General features: G+C 36.9%; 1 protein-coding gene and 1 long non-coding RNA gene across 5 annotated transcripts in view; both read left to right on the forward strand.

The window, feature by feature from the left end:
* RDX (radixin) overlaps positions 1–16,916 on the forward strand; it is a 76,020-nt gene that overhangs the window by 43,715 nt on the left and 15,389 nt on the right. For 2 of the 4 annotated variants that reach the window (XM_008056555.2, XM_008056556.2), the window contains exons 10-13: positions 2,657–2,817; positions 4,033–4,125; positions 5,558–5,800; positions 7,065–7,225. In XM_008056555.2, coding sequence (XP_008054746.1) covers positions 2,657–2,817; positions 4,033–4,125; positions 5,558–5,800; positions 7,065–7,225 — 658 coding nt within the window. The remainder of the gene's footprint in view (positions 1–2,656; positions 2,818–4,032; positions 4,126–5,557; positions 5,801–7,064; positions 7,226–16,916) is intronic. The other 2 variants (XM_008056557.2, XM_021711602.1) reach the window with 2 other exon arrangements.
* LOC110595503 lies at positions 8,468–9,684 on the forward strand. The gene is made up of 2 exons (XR_002481892.1): positions 8,468–8,499; positions 8,543–9,684. It is a non-coding gene; the product is annotated as an uncharacterized LOC110595503 (long non-coding RNA).

The raw sequence follows: 16,916 nt of genomic DNA on the forward strand, positions 1-16,916 counted from the left end.
TATCCCCTGAATTTAAAATTTTTTAAAGTTTTGGATTTTTGGAGCATTTTGGATTTTTGGATTAGGGGTTTTCAACCTGTAGTGCATTTTCTTGATGAGCAGTGATTTTGAGCACCTCTGCAAAGTGCCAAATAGTAAATATTTAAGGCTTTACAGGCCATACTCTCTGTCCTAACTACTCAACTCTGTTGCTGCAGTGTGAAAGTGGCCATATTCAACAATACCTCAACAAATGAGGGTGGTTGTGTTTTAATAAAACTTCTGTCCTTGTGATTTTTTGACTATATAAGTAGAATAATACAGTATTTGTCTTTTTGTGGCTGGCTTATTTTACTTGGCACACTGTACTTAGGGTTTGTCCATGTTGTAGTATATGTCAGAATTTCATCCCTTAAAGTCTGAGTAATATTTTGTTGTATATATACCGTATTTTGCTTTTTCACTTGCCTGTTGATGGACACTTGGGATATTTCTATGTTTTAGCTATTGTGAATAATGGTGTTATGAACATGAGTGTTCAGGTATCTCTTTTAGACCCTGCTTTCAATTGTTTAGTTACTTGTTAGCTTGTTTAGATGAGTGATAAAGCCATGAGCTTTGTGGGCTTTGTTTTATCTGTCAATCACATGGAATGGCAGATTCTAAAATGAGTAATCCTTGAATTTAGCTGTAGTGATCTCCAGTGCTGTGTACATTTCATCTTTATAGCCAAGTAGCCATATAGAATTTTTGTATTGAGGTAAAATATGCAGGTAAAATTTACTGTCTTTACCATTTTTAAGTATACAGTTCAGTGGTGATAAATACATTTTCTCCCCTTTGTTCCTCCCCTCCCCTTTTTCCTTCCTGGTCAGTGGTGACCACCATTCTACTCTCCATCTTTGTGAGATACATTTATTTAGCTCCCACACGTGGTTGAGAACATGGGATGATTGTCTTTCTGTGCTTGGCTTATTTTACTTGACTTAATGGCCTCCAGTTCCATCCATGTTGCTGCATGTATGACTGCATAATATTCCGTGATGTATATATACCAAATTTTCATTTTCCATTCATTTGTGGGTGGACACTTAGGTTGATTCCCTATCTTGGTATTGTGAATAGTGCTGCAGTAAACATGGGAGTGCAGCTATCTCTTTGATATATTGGTTTCCTTTCTTGTGGATATATACCCAGTAATGAGATTGCTGGATCATATGGTAGTTCTATTTTTAGTTTTTTGAGGAGCCTCCATACTGTTCTCCACAGTGACTGTACTAATTTACATTCCTGCCAACAGTTTGCAAGAGGCCCTCTTTCTGCACATTCTCTCCAGCATCTGTTATTGCCTTTTAGACACAGGCATTAGATTTGCATTTCTCTGATGATGAGTGCTGAGCATTTTTCATATACCTGTTGGCATTTGTATGCCTTCTTTTGAGAAATGTCTGTTCACATTTTTTGCTCATTTTTAAGACAGGATTGTTTTTCTTGCTATTGAGTTGTTTAAGCTTCTTGTATATTCTGGTTATTAATTCCCTGTCAGATGAGTAGTTTGTAGATATGTTCACCCATTTTGTGGGTTGTCTCTTCACTTTGCTGATAGTTTCCTTTGCTGTAGAGAAGCTTTTTCAGCTTATTGTAATCCCAGTTGTCTATTATGGCTTTGATTGCCTTTGCCTTTGAGGTCTTATACAAAAAGATCTTTGCCTAAACTAATATCCTGGAACATTTCCTCAATGTTTTCTTCCAGTAGTTTTACAGCTTCAGGTTTTAGATTTAAGTCTTGAATCCAAGACTTAGTTTTAGTTTTTATGTATGATGAGAGATAGGGGTCTAGTTTTATTCTTTTGCATATAGTTATCCAGTTTTCCCAATACCATTGCTTGAAAAGACTATCTTTTCTGTACTGTATGTTCTTTGTGCCTTTGTTGAAGATGAGTTGGTTGTAAATATGTGGATTTATATCAGGGTTCTCTGTTCTGTTCCATTAATCTGTGCCTGATATTATGCCAGTACCATGCTGTTTTGGTTACCACCGTTTTGAGGTAAACTTTGAAGCCAGGTAGTGTGATAAAGTCAGCTTTGTTCTTTTTGTTCAGGATTGTGTTGGCTTTTTGGTGTCTTTTGTGGTTCTATATAAATTTTAGGACTTTTTTCCTACTTTTATGAAGAATGTCATTTCAATGAATATGTACCAGTAACTCACCATTTTCAATTATTCATATAACTCACATCAAAATTTCTACTTTGAGTCATTAAGTATGGTTTTCAATTTTAATTTCTTAGATTTACTCATCTGATACTTAGTTTAGATAAGGTAAACTTACATAAGTTTTAAAATGTGTTATTTTCTGAATTTCTGAAACAAGGCAATTTGTTTACTAAAGTTAAAACTTTAAATGGAGAGATAATATAAAAAATAAATGTGCTTCTAGCCTTATGGCATAACTGGAATTACAAAGGATTTTTATTTCTTTGCATTTTTGAGTTGTGTAATGGGTTTTTAAAAATGATAAGGTTTTGCCAAGTTAAAAACTAGGTCCATGTGTATTTACATGTGTGCAAATTTTCTGAAACGGTACAGATTTGATTTCTTGCTGCTCTTTTAGCTTCTTGGGATAATGAGAATAATTGGAATTAATGATTGTGCGGGGGGAATACATATATTTGACAGAACTAGAAGAACAGACTCGGAAAGCTCTAGAGCTGGATCAGGAACGAAAACGAGCAAAAGAAGAAGCAGAACGGCTTGAAAAGGAGCGTCGAGCTGCAGAAGAGGCCAAGTCCGCAATCGAAAAACAAGCTGCCGACCAGATGAAAAACCAGGAACAGCTGGTAAGGAGCTGGCTTCGGTCTGTCTCAGAGAAAAAGAAAAACTTAAACAAACCCTTAGTGTGAACCTTCTAAAAGAAAAGCTGTACTTTCTGGAAAGCAAACCCAGATACGAATAACTTGATAACAGAATGTGGAAGTAAACCTAAAACTCTTATTTCTGACTTAAAAAGACATCCTAAAAACAGAACAGCATAAAATATATTTTTCTATAGATTATTTGTAAGTGGAGCCCGTTGCCAACAAAAGATTTCGATTCACTTTGACTTTGGACAGGCTGTACTACAAGTCGTTGGACATCTTTTGCTTTAGATAAATTGACACAATATGTTATAGCTCCTACAAGATAGGAACTGTATAGGCCATACTTGGTTGAGACTTTTGTTTACTTAGTGGACATACAAATAAAGGCATGTCCCTTAGAAGATCCTGGATTTAAATGTCAATTCAGACATTTACTTGCTGTGTATCATTGGGTCTTTTTGAGCCTCAGTTCCTTTCCTTTGCAAAGAGGAGTGGTGGCTGGTCGCAGTGGCTCACGCCTATAATCCCAGCACTTTGGGAGGCCTAGGTGAGAGGATTACCTGAGCCTATGGGTTCGAGACCAGCCTGGGCAACTTGGCGAGACCTCATCTTTACAGTAAATCAAAAAATTCGCTGGGCGTGGTGGTGCATGCCTGTAGTCCCAGCTACTTGGAAGACAGGTGGAAGAATCGCCTGAACCCACCAGGTCAAGGCTGCAGTGGCCATGAGCGTGACAATGAACTCCAGCCTGGATGACTCAAAAAAAAAAAAAAGAATGAAAGAAAGAAAAAGAGGTGTAGTACTACCTATTAGGATTATTGGGGAATTAAATAGAGGATTTGACAAAGTTCTCTTATATCCAAATATATATTTTTTTGTAGACCTTAGCAAATAGTTTGTTTATGGATTAATAATAATATTTCCTAATATTACACATTTTAAGCTCCTGCTGCTAAGAAAGTATTAACTACTTGTCTGTAGAATAATAATATCTTCTTATTAGCTCATCACCCCAAGGACCAACTATAAATAAGCTATTTAGGATCTTAAGAAATACTACCCTTTTTAAGATGAAGCCTGGCTAAGAAAAACATATAAAACAGCCCAAGCATATGCATTAAAGCTTTGTTGACTTAACATATCACAAGATTATTCAATATTTTTTTTTTTTAGTAATTGCATTTTTTATTTTAGGCAGCCGAACTTGCCGAATTCACTGCCAAGATTGCACTTCTAGAAGAAGCCAAGAAGAAAAAGGAAGAGGAAGCTACTGAATGGCAACACAAAGTAATCATTTGTTATTTACTAGCTTTTACTGAATAGCTATTTTGTACCCAGCAGTATGCCCAGGAGCATGCTGATTTTATAGAGATAAATATAAAATACTGTTATAAGTAACGGGGAAAAAATGCTTGTGTGTGTGTGTGTGTGTGTGTGTGTGTGTGTGTGTGTGTGTGTGTGGTGTGGGTGTGTTAAATATTTAACTGTTGATGTCAATTAAGTACTTGGAGAACACAGAAGAGGTAATTAATTTCTGGAGGAACAAAAGCAAGTGTTAGGGAAACCCGTGTGCCAACAATTTGCATAACAGTTTTAGCAACAATTGATAATCCTTGATTATTGATTCTGGGCTTACAATTAGTAATCAGGCCTTGCAAAATGATGTTTAAAAATTTTCTCTCTTACTGGGTGTAGTGGCTCACACCTGTAATCCCAGCACTTTGGGAAGCTGAAACAAGGGAATTGCTTGAGCCCAGAAGTTCAAGACCAGCTTGGGCAATATAGCGAGATCTGTACAAAAATTAAAAATAAAGTCGGGCTTGGTGACTCAGCCTATAATCCCAGCACCTTGGGAGGCCAGGGCGAGTGGATTGCCTCAGTCCACTGGTTCGAGACCAGTCCGGGCAACTTGGCAAGACCTTGTCTCTACAATAAATTAAAAAAAAAATGAGCTGGGTGTGGTAGCACACACCTGTAGTTCTGGCTGCTTGAAAAACTGAGGCAGGAGGATCGCTGGAGCCTAGCAGTCGACCCCGGGGTGACCATGAGTGTGCCACTGCACTCCAGCCTGGGCGACAGAGTGAGACTCCATCTTCAAAAAAAAATCCAGGTGTATGGCATGTGCCTGTAGTTTTAGCTACTCAGGAGGCTGAGGTAAAAGGAACTCCCAATCCCTGGCAACTGAGGCTGCAGTGAGCTGTGATTGTGCCACTCCTCTCCAGCCTGGGCAATAGAGTGAGACCCTGGTTCAAAAAACATTTTTGGCTGGCTCAGCCTGTAATCCCGCGCTTTGGGAGACTGAGGTGAGTCGATTGCCTGAGCCCGCAGGTTCAAGACCCGCCTGGGCAACTTGGCGAGACCTCATCTCTACAATAAATCAAAAAATTAGTCGGGTGTGGTAGTGCGCGCCTGTAGTTCCAGCTACTTGGAAGGCTGAGGTGGAAGGACCGCCGGAGCCCAGCGGGTCGAGGCTGCGGTGGCCGGGAGTTTGGGCCACAGAGTGAGACTCCAACTCAAAACCAAAACAAAACATAAAAACAACAACATTTTTTTGCCTCTCTCTTACCTGCTGTCATTCTTCTCTAAAAACAGAGCTTTAATCACTAGGGTTTATTTTCATTACCCTGAAATGTAGTTTCTATAAGAAGGATGGGATAATGAGTCTGTTAATGATTGATTTTTAAAGGAAGTTGCTCATGAACTTATTTTTAATGTTCAGGCGTTTGCAGCCCAGGAAGACTTGGAAAAGACCAAAGAAGAGTTAAAAACTGTGATGTCTGCTCCCCCTCCCCCTCCCCCTCCACCAGTCGTTCCTCCAACAGAAAATGAACATGATGAACATGATGAGAATAATGCCGAGGCTAGTGCTGAATTATCGAGCGAAGGGGTAATGAACCATAGAAGTGAGGAAGAACGTGTAACAGAAACACAGAAAAACGAGCGTGTTAAGAAGCAACTTCAGGTATTTAACATTTGCAGTCGTATGCACATTGAAAATGCAGTTTGCGTTTTTTTCACCTAAGACAAGCTTATTTAAAAGAGCATATGATTTTTCTAGAAGCCTTTAACACTAACTGGCTTGTCATTGGCTTGTGTTTGGTCTACAGACATGCTATTTCATTTGTTCCTTTGTATGACCCCATTAGCAAATGTTTGTTAGCTTTGTGTAATCAAGCCTTAACTAGTGAGTTATTTAATTAGAGCTTGACCCATTTTAAAAGGTAGAAAACATTCTAATGCTGTTTAAAAAAACAAGTGAATTTAGTTTTTGAACAGTAAAATGTACATTGAAAACCCATGATACTTAGTAGATTACCTTTAAGGCATTATGTAATCTTAATTATTGGTTTAGATTTTATTTATTTATTATTATTATTTTTTTGAGTTGGAGTCTCACTCTGTTGCCCAGGCTGGAGTGCAGTGGCATGCTCATGGCCACCGCAACCTCTACCTGCTGGGCTCAGGCGATCCTTCCTCCTCAGCCTTCCAAGTAGCTGGAACTACAGGCACGCGCCACCTCGTCCGGCTAGTTTTTTTTGTGATTTATTGTAGAGACGAGGTCTCACCAAGTTGTCCAGGCTGGTCACGAACCCCCGAGCTCAGGCAATCCTTTCACCTCGGCCTCCCAAAGTGCTGGGATTACCGGCTAAGCCACTGCGCCCAGCCTTATTTAGATTTTATATAGGCAAAGGTCAGTTTATTCAATGGACATTATTAGATCAAAATAGGGAATTTTATTATTATGAGACCTTGCTTTTTTTCCTGATGTTATCTAATATTTTAGTTGGTGAAATCTTCAAATGTTAAGAAAAGAAAACGAGGCAATAGTTGCAATAAATATGTTAAGACTTTTGGAGGAAGCATCCCTCATGGTATAGATTTTGAATCTTATAGTAACATTACTGTGTTATGGCTACATTGAACTTCTTTGTAAGTCATCTCAAGGATTGGATGAGAAAGTTAAGGAAACTTAGAATAATATACAAAAAATCATGGTTGATGAATATAGAATGAAAGGCTGTGGGTCTTCCTTTCTTACCGCTATCATCATCATCATGAAAGTAAAACAAACTTACACACTTTAAAGAAAAAAGTTTCACCGTGGAAATGTTAATAATTAAGTCAGAGATTTGGTATGTGTACTTTTACATCTTTAAACCATTTTCATAAATTTTAAAAATCTTAAGTAAAAAGTAATAGTCATGCTTTTTATTTTTTAAATATAGGCTTTAAGTTCAGAATTAGCACAAGCCAGAGATGAAACCAAGAAAACACAAAATGATGTTCTTCATGCTGAGAATGTTAAAGCAGGCCGTGATAAGTACAAGACTCTGCGACAAATTCGGCAAGGCAACACGAAGCAGCGTATTGATGAGTTTGAAGCAATGTGAGAGCTGTTATTTTGCATACATGTTCTTCATAAGCTGAACCACCAACAGAGAAAAGCAGGCCTTTGCAGATGTGATGGAATGCATCCCACCTTGCCAAAGCACTTGTACCAGTTTGACTGTGGTGGCTAAAGACAAATTACGGGGAGCGGGAGCTCTTCAACATTAAGGCAGTGTGATGTCGTGCTTGGTTTTCTTTTTCCTTTGGGCCGGGGAATGGAGAATGGTGTTCCATCACTTCCTTTCACACTTTTCATTTTCTTTCTTTCTTTTTTTTTCTGTTGAAGATTAGCACTAATTATCATGTCTGACAAATGTGTCTGTGTGGTTTGAGCACTTTGTACATTTTAAAGGATGATGGTGGATAGTTGAACGAGTGTTTCCCATGCCCCTTCCATACTTAACCTACATATGTTCCTCATTCTCACTCACCCATGTCTTCTCAGTGTGCCCTTCTCATACCCTGCCATGCCCATAGCCATAGTTCTGCCACCAGACAGTTAAGGTAGTGTTTACAATGATGACAGGCAGCAGAGTGGACAGTCTTTGGGATCAGTGTCTAGAAGTTGGTTATGAATCATGAAGGGAATTAGAACTCCTGACAGTGCGGTGTACAACTGGTAGGTAACTTTTTTTAATCCCAGTATAATTGCATTATTGGATATTTGATATTTGCTTAATTACAGTCATCTTTGACGGCTAAATTGATTGGTGTTTCATCTCCTATATATAACTCTTGATGGTTTCCTTTGCCTGCCAACTCGCTGAGGTATAGACATCAGTAGTATAGTTCACTAGGAAAGTTTATTGATGAAACAGTCTACAAGATTTTAAAAGTTTTGTTCTTTTATAGATTGATTCAGATAAACAGATGATTAATAAAAGAAAGTACACACATGTTGGTAATTGACTTGAACCATTTTTAAAACTGAATCTTTTTGAAAGGACAGCCTATGAAAACATCAGTCCCCAGGAGGGGACAGTAATACTACCTCACAATGACACTTGCGATGACTGGTTGTTCAAACACATTGGAAATGTGTAAACTGTGTGTTTTATAATTCATCGTCATAGTCTCAATCATGAAGGAATACTTTTGAAATTTCATTTTCCTTCAGAACTAGAGCGCTAAGTTTTTAACTGCCTTTTGTTGAACTGTGGGATGCTGATTTGTATTAAAATTGTAAGCTCTCACTGGTATACCATCTTCCTGGAGGGGTGTTGTGTGACTGAGGAGGAAGCTGTGTGTGTGTGTGTGTGTGTGTGTGTGTGTGTGTGTGTGTGTGTGTGTGTGTGAGAGAGAGAGAGAGAGAGAGAGAGAGAGAGAGATCTTACCCTTGTAGTATATGAAGAATGTCTATATCTTTATTTCTTGATATGATAGATACATAATCATTTTAGTGTATTTGGTTTCTAAATCACTGTGCTTATTTTTTTCAATTTCTAACTAAAAATACATGAATTTGGTTTGTTAATCCTATTTTAGAAATTATAATTTTAGTTTATATTCATTTCAATTATATCTTACTGAAGAAATCTTTCCAGTTAGAAAGATGTTGTAATATCCACGTTATAATATTTTCTTTACTGTAAAACACCTAGATTTGAAGATATATGAAGCCTTGTTTTCTCTGTGTGGTTCAGCTACTTTCCATTTGGTATGACACACTCAAATTTACATTTATCTATTAAAATTGCCATTTTATTAAACATTTTTTTCATGCACAGTAGATTAAATTGTGTCAGAAAATATCTCTTGTGCTTTTTTGATTTTTGCTGACTTTAAAAGGATTAATCTGGGCAGACATTATGAAAAGGAAAGGTTGCATTTAATATATTTTGGGGCTTAGTAGTCCAAAAGATAACTGGCTAACCTTGAAGTAACTGTTGTACCATGGTCGTGCTCATGCTTCAAAACCCTGCAGAAGAGAATGTTCCTGCTTGGCACATCAGAGGACTAGACAGCGGATTAGGAATAGACAATGCTGTCCATGCTTTGAAACATCAGCATTCACTCTAAAGCAATTGCCATAATCGGTGAAAACCTGGACTTCACTGGATTTTTATTAATTTTCTTAATTTTGAACTGTGCGCACTACCATTGCTGCATCAGTATGACGCAGTGTTGAAAAATGACCAGTTATATTTGCTGTTCATAATCTATTTGTAGATTAGGTTAAAATGGATTTAATCCATTTTTACACGCTGTGTGAATTTTTCTAAACAAGAACAACCATTTGCAACATGGATTTTCATAGGGATTAAACCAATCATAACTTTTATTAGCAGTTGAGAACACATGTTCATGTAGCAATGTAAAAATACACTAATTACTTTTTGGTAAATTCCAATAGATTTTGACAATGAGCATAATTTTGTGTTGTACAATTAAGTTGCAAGTATACATCTCTAATTTTGGATAATATTCATTGATTAACAATAAAGTGACAAAAGCTCATGCCTTTAAGGTTCACTGTTGTTATTTAACATGGATTTCTTGTATATTTTCTGGAAATTATAATCTCTGTCAGAGCCAGGAATCAAAACATCTTAAAAGTGAGACATGGATAAGATAGGAAAAAATTTAAATTCTCACAGACTTACTCTTTTCCCGAAATTGTACCTCTTTTAGTATGCAAGTAATAGTGATTAATTCTGTGGAAAAGTTAAATCATTACATCAAATGGACTCTTGACAACAGAAAGTAATTCAGGATTTCCAATCATTGCTTTTATTGTATAGTGTCCAGTTTTTTTTCCCCTGAGCAAAATACAGTTTCTTGTCATTGATTCCTCTCACTATTAAAACTCTATTCTTTAAAGAACTGTATGCTAAGTGCATTTATTTAAAAACTGTTTTATAGCTGTGTTACAGAGAAGTTCATATAAACCTCAAAGTTAATTGCCTTTTTCAAATTTTCTTACTAATTTTTAGCATGATTCTTAAACAAGTGACAAATCTACTTTAAAAATAGTAAAAGCCAGGTATTTTCTTAAAGTCTTTTTTTTACCTCCTGAGTCAGAGTCTCACTCTGTCACTCGGGCTTGATTACAGTGACATGATCACAGCTCACTACAGCCTCAAACTCCTGTGCTCAAGCTATCCTCCCACTTTGGCCTCCTGTTAGCCAGGACTACAGGTAAGCGCCTTCACCCCCAGATCATTTTTTTATTTTTATAGAGATGAAGGCACATTAGGTTGCCTAGGCTGGGCTCGGACTCCTGGGCTCAAGCAGTCTTCTTGCCTCAGCCTCCCAAAGTGCTAGGATTACAGGCATGAGCCACTGTGCCTGGCCAATATATAGTAATATTTTATTGTAACTTTATTCTCAAGAGGAGGTAGTCATTTCTTTACTCTGATCCTGTCAGGGGGTTAAAGGGAATTTTATACGATAATATTTTGCTTTATATCATCTAATTAGAATTTTTAAGAACTAGAATTACCACTTACAAAGTTATCTTAGATCTTATTGGAACTTACTCTTGATTATCATTAGAAAGTGTTTCAATATTAGTGGTTGTGATTTAATAAAACAAAACAAACATATTCCTGTCATATTCTTTCCCAATTTTCGTCACCTTATTGATTGGTGATGTTTTTAGAAATAAAGATAATTTTTTAAATTCAAAAGCTTCCCATTTTATGTATCCACAATAAAACCAATTAGCAAAGGCTGAAACTGAAGTATAAGGAATTACTACATTTAGCATTAGTTTACTGAACTGATTAGTAAACCAAGGTTTAGATACCATTAATAAGAATAAGGGAAAACAGTTTAATGTGCAGCTGCACTGGTAGATTCCTCTCCTGTCTGTCCTAAATGAACAGAACTTTAGTGTTTTCTCATTTTGTACCTTCCTTTCTTCACTAGACAATGACCCACCTGTCAAAGATTCTAACGTGGTCTATCATGTGGAATGATGGTATTCCAGCATATTTGAAAGCCCAGTACAATTCTGCAGATGTTTTGATACTTCAGGCAGTCTAACTCTTCACAGTCTACACCAGCAGCTAGGAAAAACTGGCTCATCGTAGTGTTCCATATGCCAAAGTTTATCACATTCTCATCCTTGGTTTCTCCCATTTTTTCCTTAGTAGACCTATTTAATATATCCCTCTCTCAAGATTTAAGAGCTGCCATTTTCCCTGTGGAAAGATCGTGATTCTCTGCTTTGTCTCTTCAATACTCTGACTTCCCTTATACTCTGTGGTATGAGAGTTTCCTAATTAGTTACATATACTACCTTAGAAGTTGAAGTATCCATCATTCTGAAACATTTTAAAGTTAAAGATCATGACTAATAAAATTATCCCAGGACACGCCATTTGCATTCAGGTTATGTTTTGGCTTTGGAGAGCCCTGGCTATGCAGTGGCTATAGGTTCTTGTTTAATGATCTTTATTTAGCCAATACATTTTCACTAAGTGCCTGCTATTTCGAGGACTTAGAAGCAAGATTAGAATGGCTGTGACCCTTTGTTTTGGCCTAACTTCAAATATTACTGTATCTTAGCTCTTAGATCATTACTTTTATCAATTACAGTATGATTTCTTTTAAAATGACAGTGTTATATGTTGTTGATTCATGTTATTTGTATGCCCAGATTCCTCCGTGCTTGTAGCCCATTGCTTCTGTGAAATTTAAGTTATTATTTTTGTTACCCTATTGTAATTGTTCTGCACTTTCATTTAACGATTATTTTAAAAATTTGGATTCATTTTTATATTTATGCATGTCAGTTTGCTTCTAAAAAATAGTGATACTGGTTTTATTATTTTTTTTCTTTACTAAATCAGTACAGCCAAATGTCCATCTTCCTAGCAGTAATGTGGTATCAAAATTTCTGAGATGATTATGTGACTATCTCTTGAAAAGTTCCTTCTGATAAAACGTGGATGTGTTACAGGAAATTCTTTTTACACTGTGTTATAATGTATGTCATGATATCCCTTCCAGTTTTTTCAACTTAAGATATTTTAGGTTTTTTTAGACTCTGAAATACATGTATTTCTTAGAATCATAAGGCAATGTCTCCTCCCTCTCTTTTTTTAACATTTATATCAAAAAGGCTATGAAAGTCAAGTCTAGCATTGAATCCTGTATACCATCATTGCATTTATGTGATTATTTACTTTAAAATTTTAGTTCTTGGCTGGGTGTGCTGCCTCAAGCCTGTAATCCCAGCACTTTGGGAGGCCGAGGTCAGGGGATTGCCTGAGCCCACGGGTTTGAGAACAGCGTGGGCAACTTGGTGAGACCTCATACCTACGATAAATCAGAAATTAGCCAAGCGTGATAGCGCGCGCCAGTAGTTCCGGCTACTTGGAAGGCTGAGGTGGAAGGATCGCCGGAGCCCAGGGGGTCGACGCTGGGGTGGCGGTGAGCGTGCCACTGCACTCCAGCCTGGGTGATGGAATGAGACTCCAACTAAAAAAATTTTAGCTCTGTGGCTAAAAGATGCAGTTGTGAGATGAAGGAAGGTACTAGAGTGTAAGGAAGATCAATAGCAGAAAAATTAATGACTGATGGAGAATATGAATAGTTAGTATTGGGTTCTCAGTATGCTCATGCTCTGATACATTACTTAATGTGCATTTCATAGGTCATTTTAAACAACAGTTAATAAGGATACCCTAAAAGATAAAGTCTCTGATTTTAAAAGCTTTTCTAACTTTATAGGAAGACTCACCTTACACCGAACTGACAAACTAGTCAAGTATAGTAATTGGTAATTTCTGTAATAAATATTGAGAAGATTAATGGGTTTAGAGTTTTCAGTTTAATCTGCATTTCTTGATTATGGAATATGCATGACATAAACTTTGCCATTTTAATCATTTTCAAGTGTACAGTTCAGTGGCATTAAATACATTCACATTGTGCGACCATCACCACCATCCATATCCAGAACTTTTTCATCTCCCCACACTGAAACTCTGTACCCATTAAACAATAACTCCCCATTCCTCCCTCCTCCCCAGTCCCTGAAAACCACTGTTCTACCTTCTGTCTCTATGAATTTGTTTCTAGGTACCGCGTAAAAGAGAACTCATAAAATATTTGTCCTTTTGTGTCTGGTTTATTTCACTGGGAAGAGTGTTTTCAAGGTCCATCTGTGTTGTCACATATATCGGAATTTTATTTCTTTTTAAGACTAGACGATATGCCATTGTATGCACATACCATATTTTGTGTATCCATTCATCTACTAATAGACACTTGAGTGAGTTCTGTCTTTTAACCGTTGTGGATAATGCTGCCATGAACATTGGTGTATAAATATCTGTGAGAGTTCTACTTTCAGTTCTTTTGAGTACATACTCAGGAATGGAAATGCTGGATGATAGGGTAATTCTCTGTTTAATTTTCTGAGGAACTGTCATGTTATCTTCCATAGCAGATGTACCCTATTACATTCCCACCAGCAGTGCACAAGGGTCCTAATTTTTCCATTCGCCCACTAACTGTTTTTACTTTCTGGGTTTCTGGTTGGTTTGCGTGCTTGCTTGATTTTGATAATAGCCATACTGATGGTGAAGTAGTATCTCATTGTGGTTCTGATTTGCATTTACCTATGATATGTTTCCCTTTAATGGATATCTCTTTATGAGCTTATTGGCCATTTGTATATCTTCTTTGGAGAAACGTCTATTCCATTTTTGTCCATTTTAAAAAACTGAACTTTTTGTTGTTGAATTGTAGGAATTATTCATATTTGGGATTCAGGATATTAATTCCTCACCCCCAAGGTTCCCGGATGTTAATCCTTTATCAGATGTATGAGTTGCAAGTTTTCTCCCATTGTAGGTTACTGTTTCATATTTGATAGTGTTCTTAAAAGTTTTTAATTTCGATGAAGTCCAATTTGGTTTTCCTTCATTGCCAGTGTTTTTGGTTTTTTGTATTTTTTTTGAAGAGGAAAAATAGGTTTTGATGAAGAAGGTATTACTGAAAAAAGAGAGAAGAGAGAATATGCTTGGTGGTGAGTAGCTCTAGACTGTACAGAAAATGTGAGTCTCTGTGCACTGACTATAGGGTGGTAAAGATAGAGTGGGTTGGACCGGGACCTTATGGAGCTTGAATCCTGTGCTGAGGTGTTTTGTTTGATTTGAGGACAACTGGTGGCTTTGGGAAAGCACAGCTACAGAAAGGAATAATAACTAAACCTTGCTCAGAAAAGAAAATTCATACTGCTATGTAAGATATACTAGAAGGTACAGGATAAAGAACATGATAGAAGAAGGGTGTATACTATAGCTAGCCTGAGGAAAGGTTGTGGCCAAGGGAAGACATTTCAGGAGAACGGAAATGAAATTTTGAGAATTTAAAGGAAATGTCTAGATGTAATTTCCTCTCATGTTTGTATATTGTTCTTATTTGTAGTCGTATGTTTTCCTTCTGAACTTATTTTCCAAACGACCCCTTTTAGGACCCTTAAGACCTCAGTTTCTGTCCTTTTATCCATGACATTTTGGGGACAGGTTTTTTAGTGGCACAAGAGAGCTTGATAGTAAGGACATCCAAGAACAAATGGGTTTGGTCTGGGTTCTATTTCCAAGTCTTATACTCTCTTGGATGCTGGATTTTTGACTGATTTCATAATTTTGAGTCAGAATGCTTTTTTCTGAGAATTTCTCTGAAACCAGATCATGGATGCTTCCCTCCGGATGCATTGTTTTCCCTAAAATGTAATGTCTGACCAAAGGTTAATATTTGTGTACTTTTGAATTATTAATACTTGTTTATAGTTGAAAAACTATAACCTCAGATGGGTGCTTATAACAGTAGTCCTATTAAGCTCCTTTCTGCCCTCAGATGATCCTAGTAATATGGTGATTGGAAGAAAGAATTTTTTTTTTCAAACAGGCCCGGGGTTCGAAAATTAGTTTTCTACTTCTGTAAAATGAAAGGATCATATTCACCAAAACAGCTCAGTGAAGATGATCTTAGAACAATGGCACATAATTTAGACTGGCTGTGAGCTCCGGACACCTCACTCTGGAAATTCTCTGTCGATTTTTTTAAAGCTGGTATTCATATTTACTTACACTCATCAACTTAGCTTTTGCAAGAGATGCGATTTGACTCATCTGCTTCTGCCCAAATGGTGTCTCATATAATGTCTTACTCTTAATATATAGATTAAATATAGACTTTTGCAACTTTTTAATGTGTACATTTTGAAAGTCTTTTCTATTGAAAGACATACAACCTTTTTATATACACAAAAGTAAATCATAATCCAATGGTCTGTTTACTTTTTAATTTTCCTTAATAGCAAATAGTGTTAAGAGCAACTAGTAGTTCATTTGAGTTTCTTAAAACCTTTATGTTGGTTAAACTATCATTTATTTTTAAGAAGAATTAACATCTTTTAAAAGTAGTTGATCGTAAGTATGAAAAATGGTTTTTGTATAGGCACAACATAAAGTAAAATCACTGTCATTTAGTAATTAATATCCATTCTTAAAATAACCTAAGAATATCTCCATTTTGTAAAAGCTTTGTACCCAATGATATAAAACCTAGAATTAGAGTCCAGAACCTAATACTCTGGGCATAGTATAATTTACTAGACCACAGTGGAGTCCAGTATAAGCTGATGTTTTAAGGATATTTAAATGAATTATTGGGGCACAGATTGTATCAAAGGTTTTGCAGGAAATGTATGTATATCTCTGTGTGTGTGTGTGTGTGTGTGTGTGTGTGTGTGTGTGTGTGTGTATCTGTCAGAAAAGATATATATTTGCCTGTGTGTGTGTGTGTGTGTATGTGTGTGTGTGTGTGTGTGTGTGTATCTGTCAGAAAAGATATATATTTGCCAGTAAATATATCTGTCAGAAAAGTAGTTTTGGCTCTTTAGAGGAGGTTACTGACAAGAACATTTTTGGAATGTTCTCAAGCATTAGGAAGACTGCAAGATAATATTTCTTCTAGATAACTGGTGTGATGTGTACAGATGGAGAAATGTTCTCTGCCACCTCTGATTTTTGAGCCGTTATGCTTTAGTTCTTAAACATTCGGTATTGAAAGGGTTTTTCCATGTCATGGTGTTATAAAAAGAATGCTGAAATGGGAGACAAGGCATCGCTTTAATTCCTTTTTCCGTAAAATAAGACATATATACACATGCATTCAGAGTCATTCATTCAATTATTTGCAGAGCAACTGCCATTTGTGCAAAGCACTTTCGCTGTTATGGGAGATAGATAAATGGATGAGACTTTGCGACTCTGTCAAGAAAATTGTAGTTAAGTCAGGGAGTGGAGACATGGACTCAAATTAAGATTTACAAAATATAATAGGACCAGAAGAAAAACTGAGATAAGACGTGTAGGCATTAGAGAAATGAGAGGTCACTTAGTTCAACTTTAGGCCACTTTAAGAGTCTCACTCTGTCCCTCAGGCTGGAGGGCAGTGGCACGCTCTCGGCCACTGCAGCCTCAACCTGCTAGGCTCAGGAAATTCTTCTGCCTTAGCCTTCCAAGTAGCTGGAACTACAGGTACATAGCACCATTCGGCTAATTTTTAAAAAATTTTTATTTATTGTAGAGATGAGGGTTCGCCAAGTTGCCCAGGCTGGTCTCGAACCTTCAGGCTCAGGCAGTCCTCTCACCTCGGCCTCCCAAAGTGCTGGGATTATAAGCGTGAGTCACCTCGCCTGACCTTGTGTGATATTTCTTTCTCAA

This window comes from Carlito syrichta, unplaced genomic scaffold, assembly GCF_000164805.1.
Source record: "Carlito syrichta isolate Samal-C Ts95f unplaced genomic scaffold, Tarsius_syrichta-2.0.1 Scaffold302396, whole genome shotgun sequence".
In the NCBI taxonomy this organism is placed as follows: domain Eukaryota; kingdom Metazoa; phylum Chordata; class Mammalia; order Primates; family Tarsiidae; genus Carlito; species Carlito syrichta.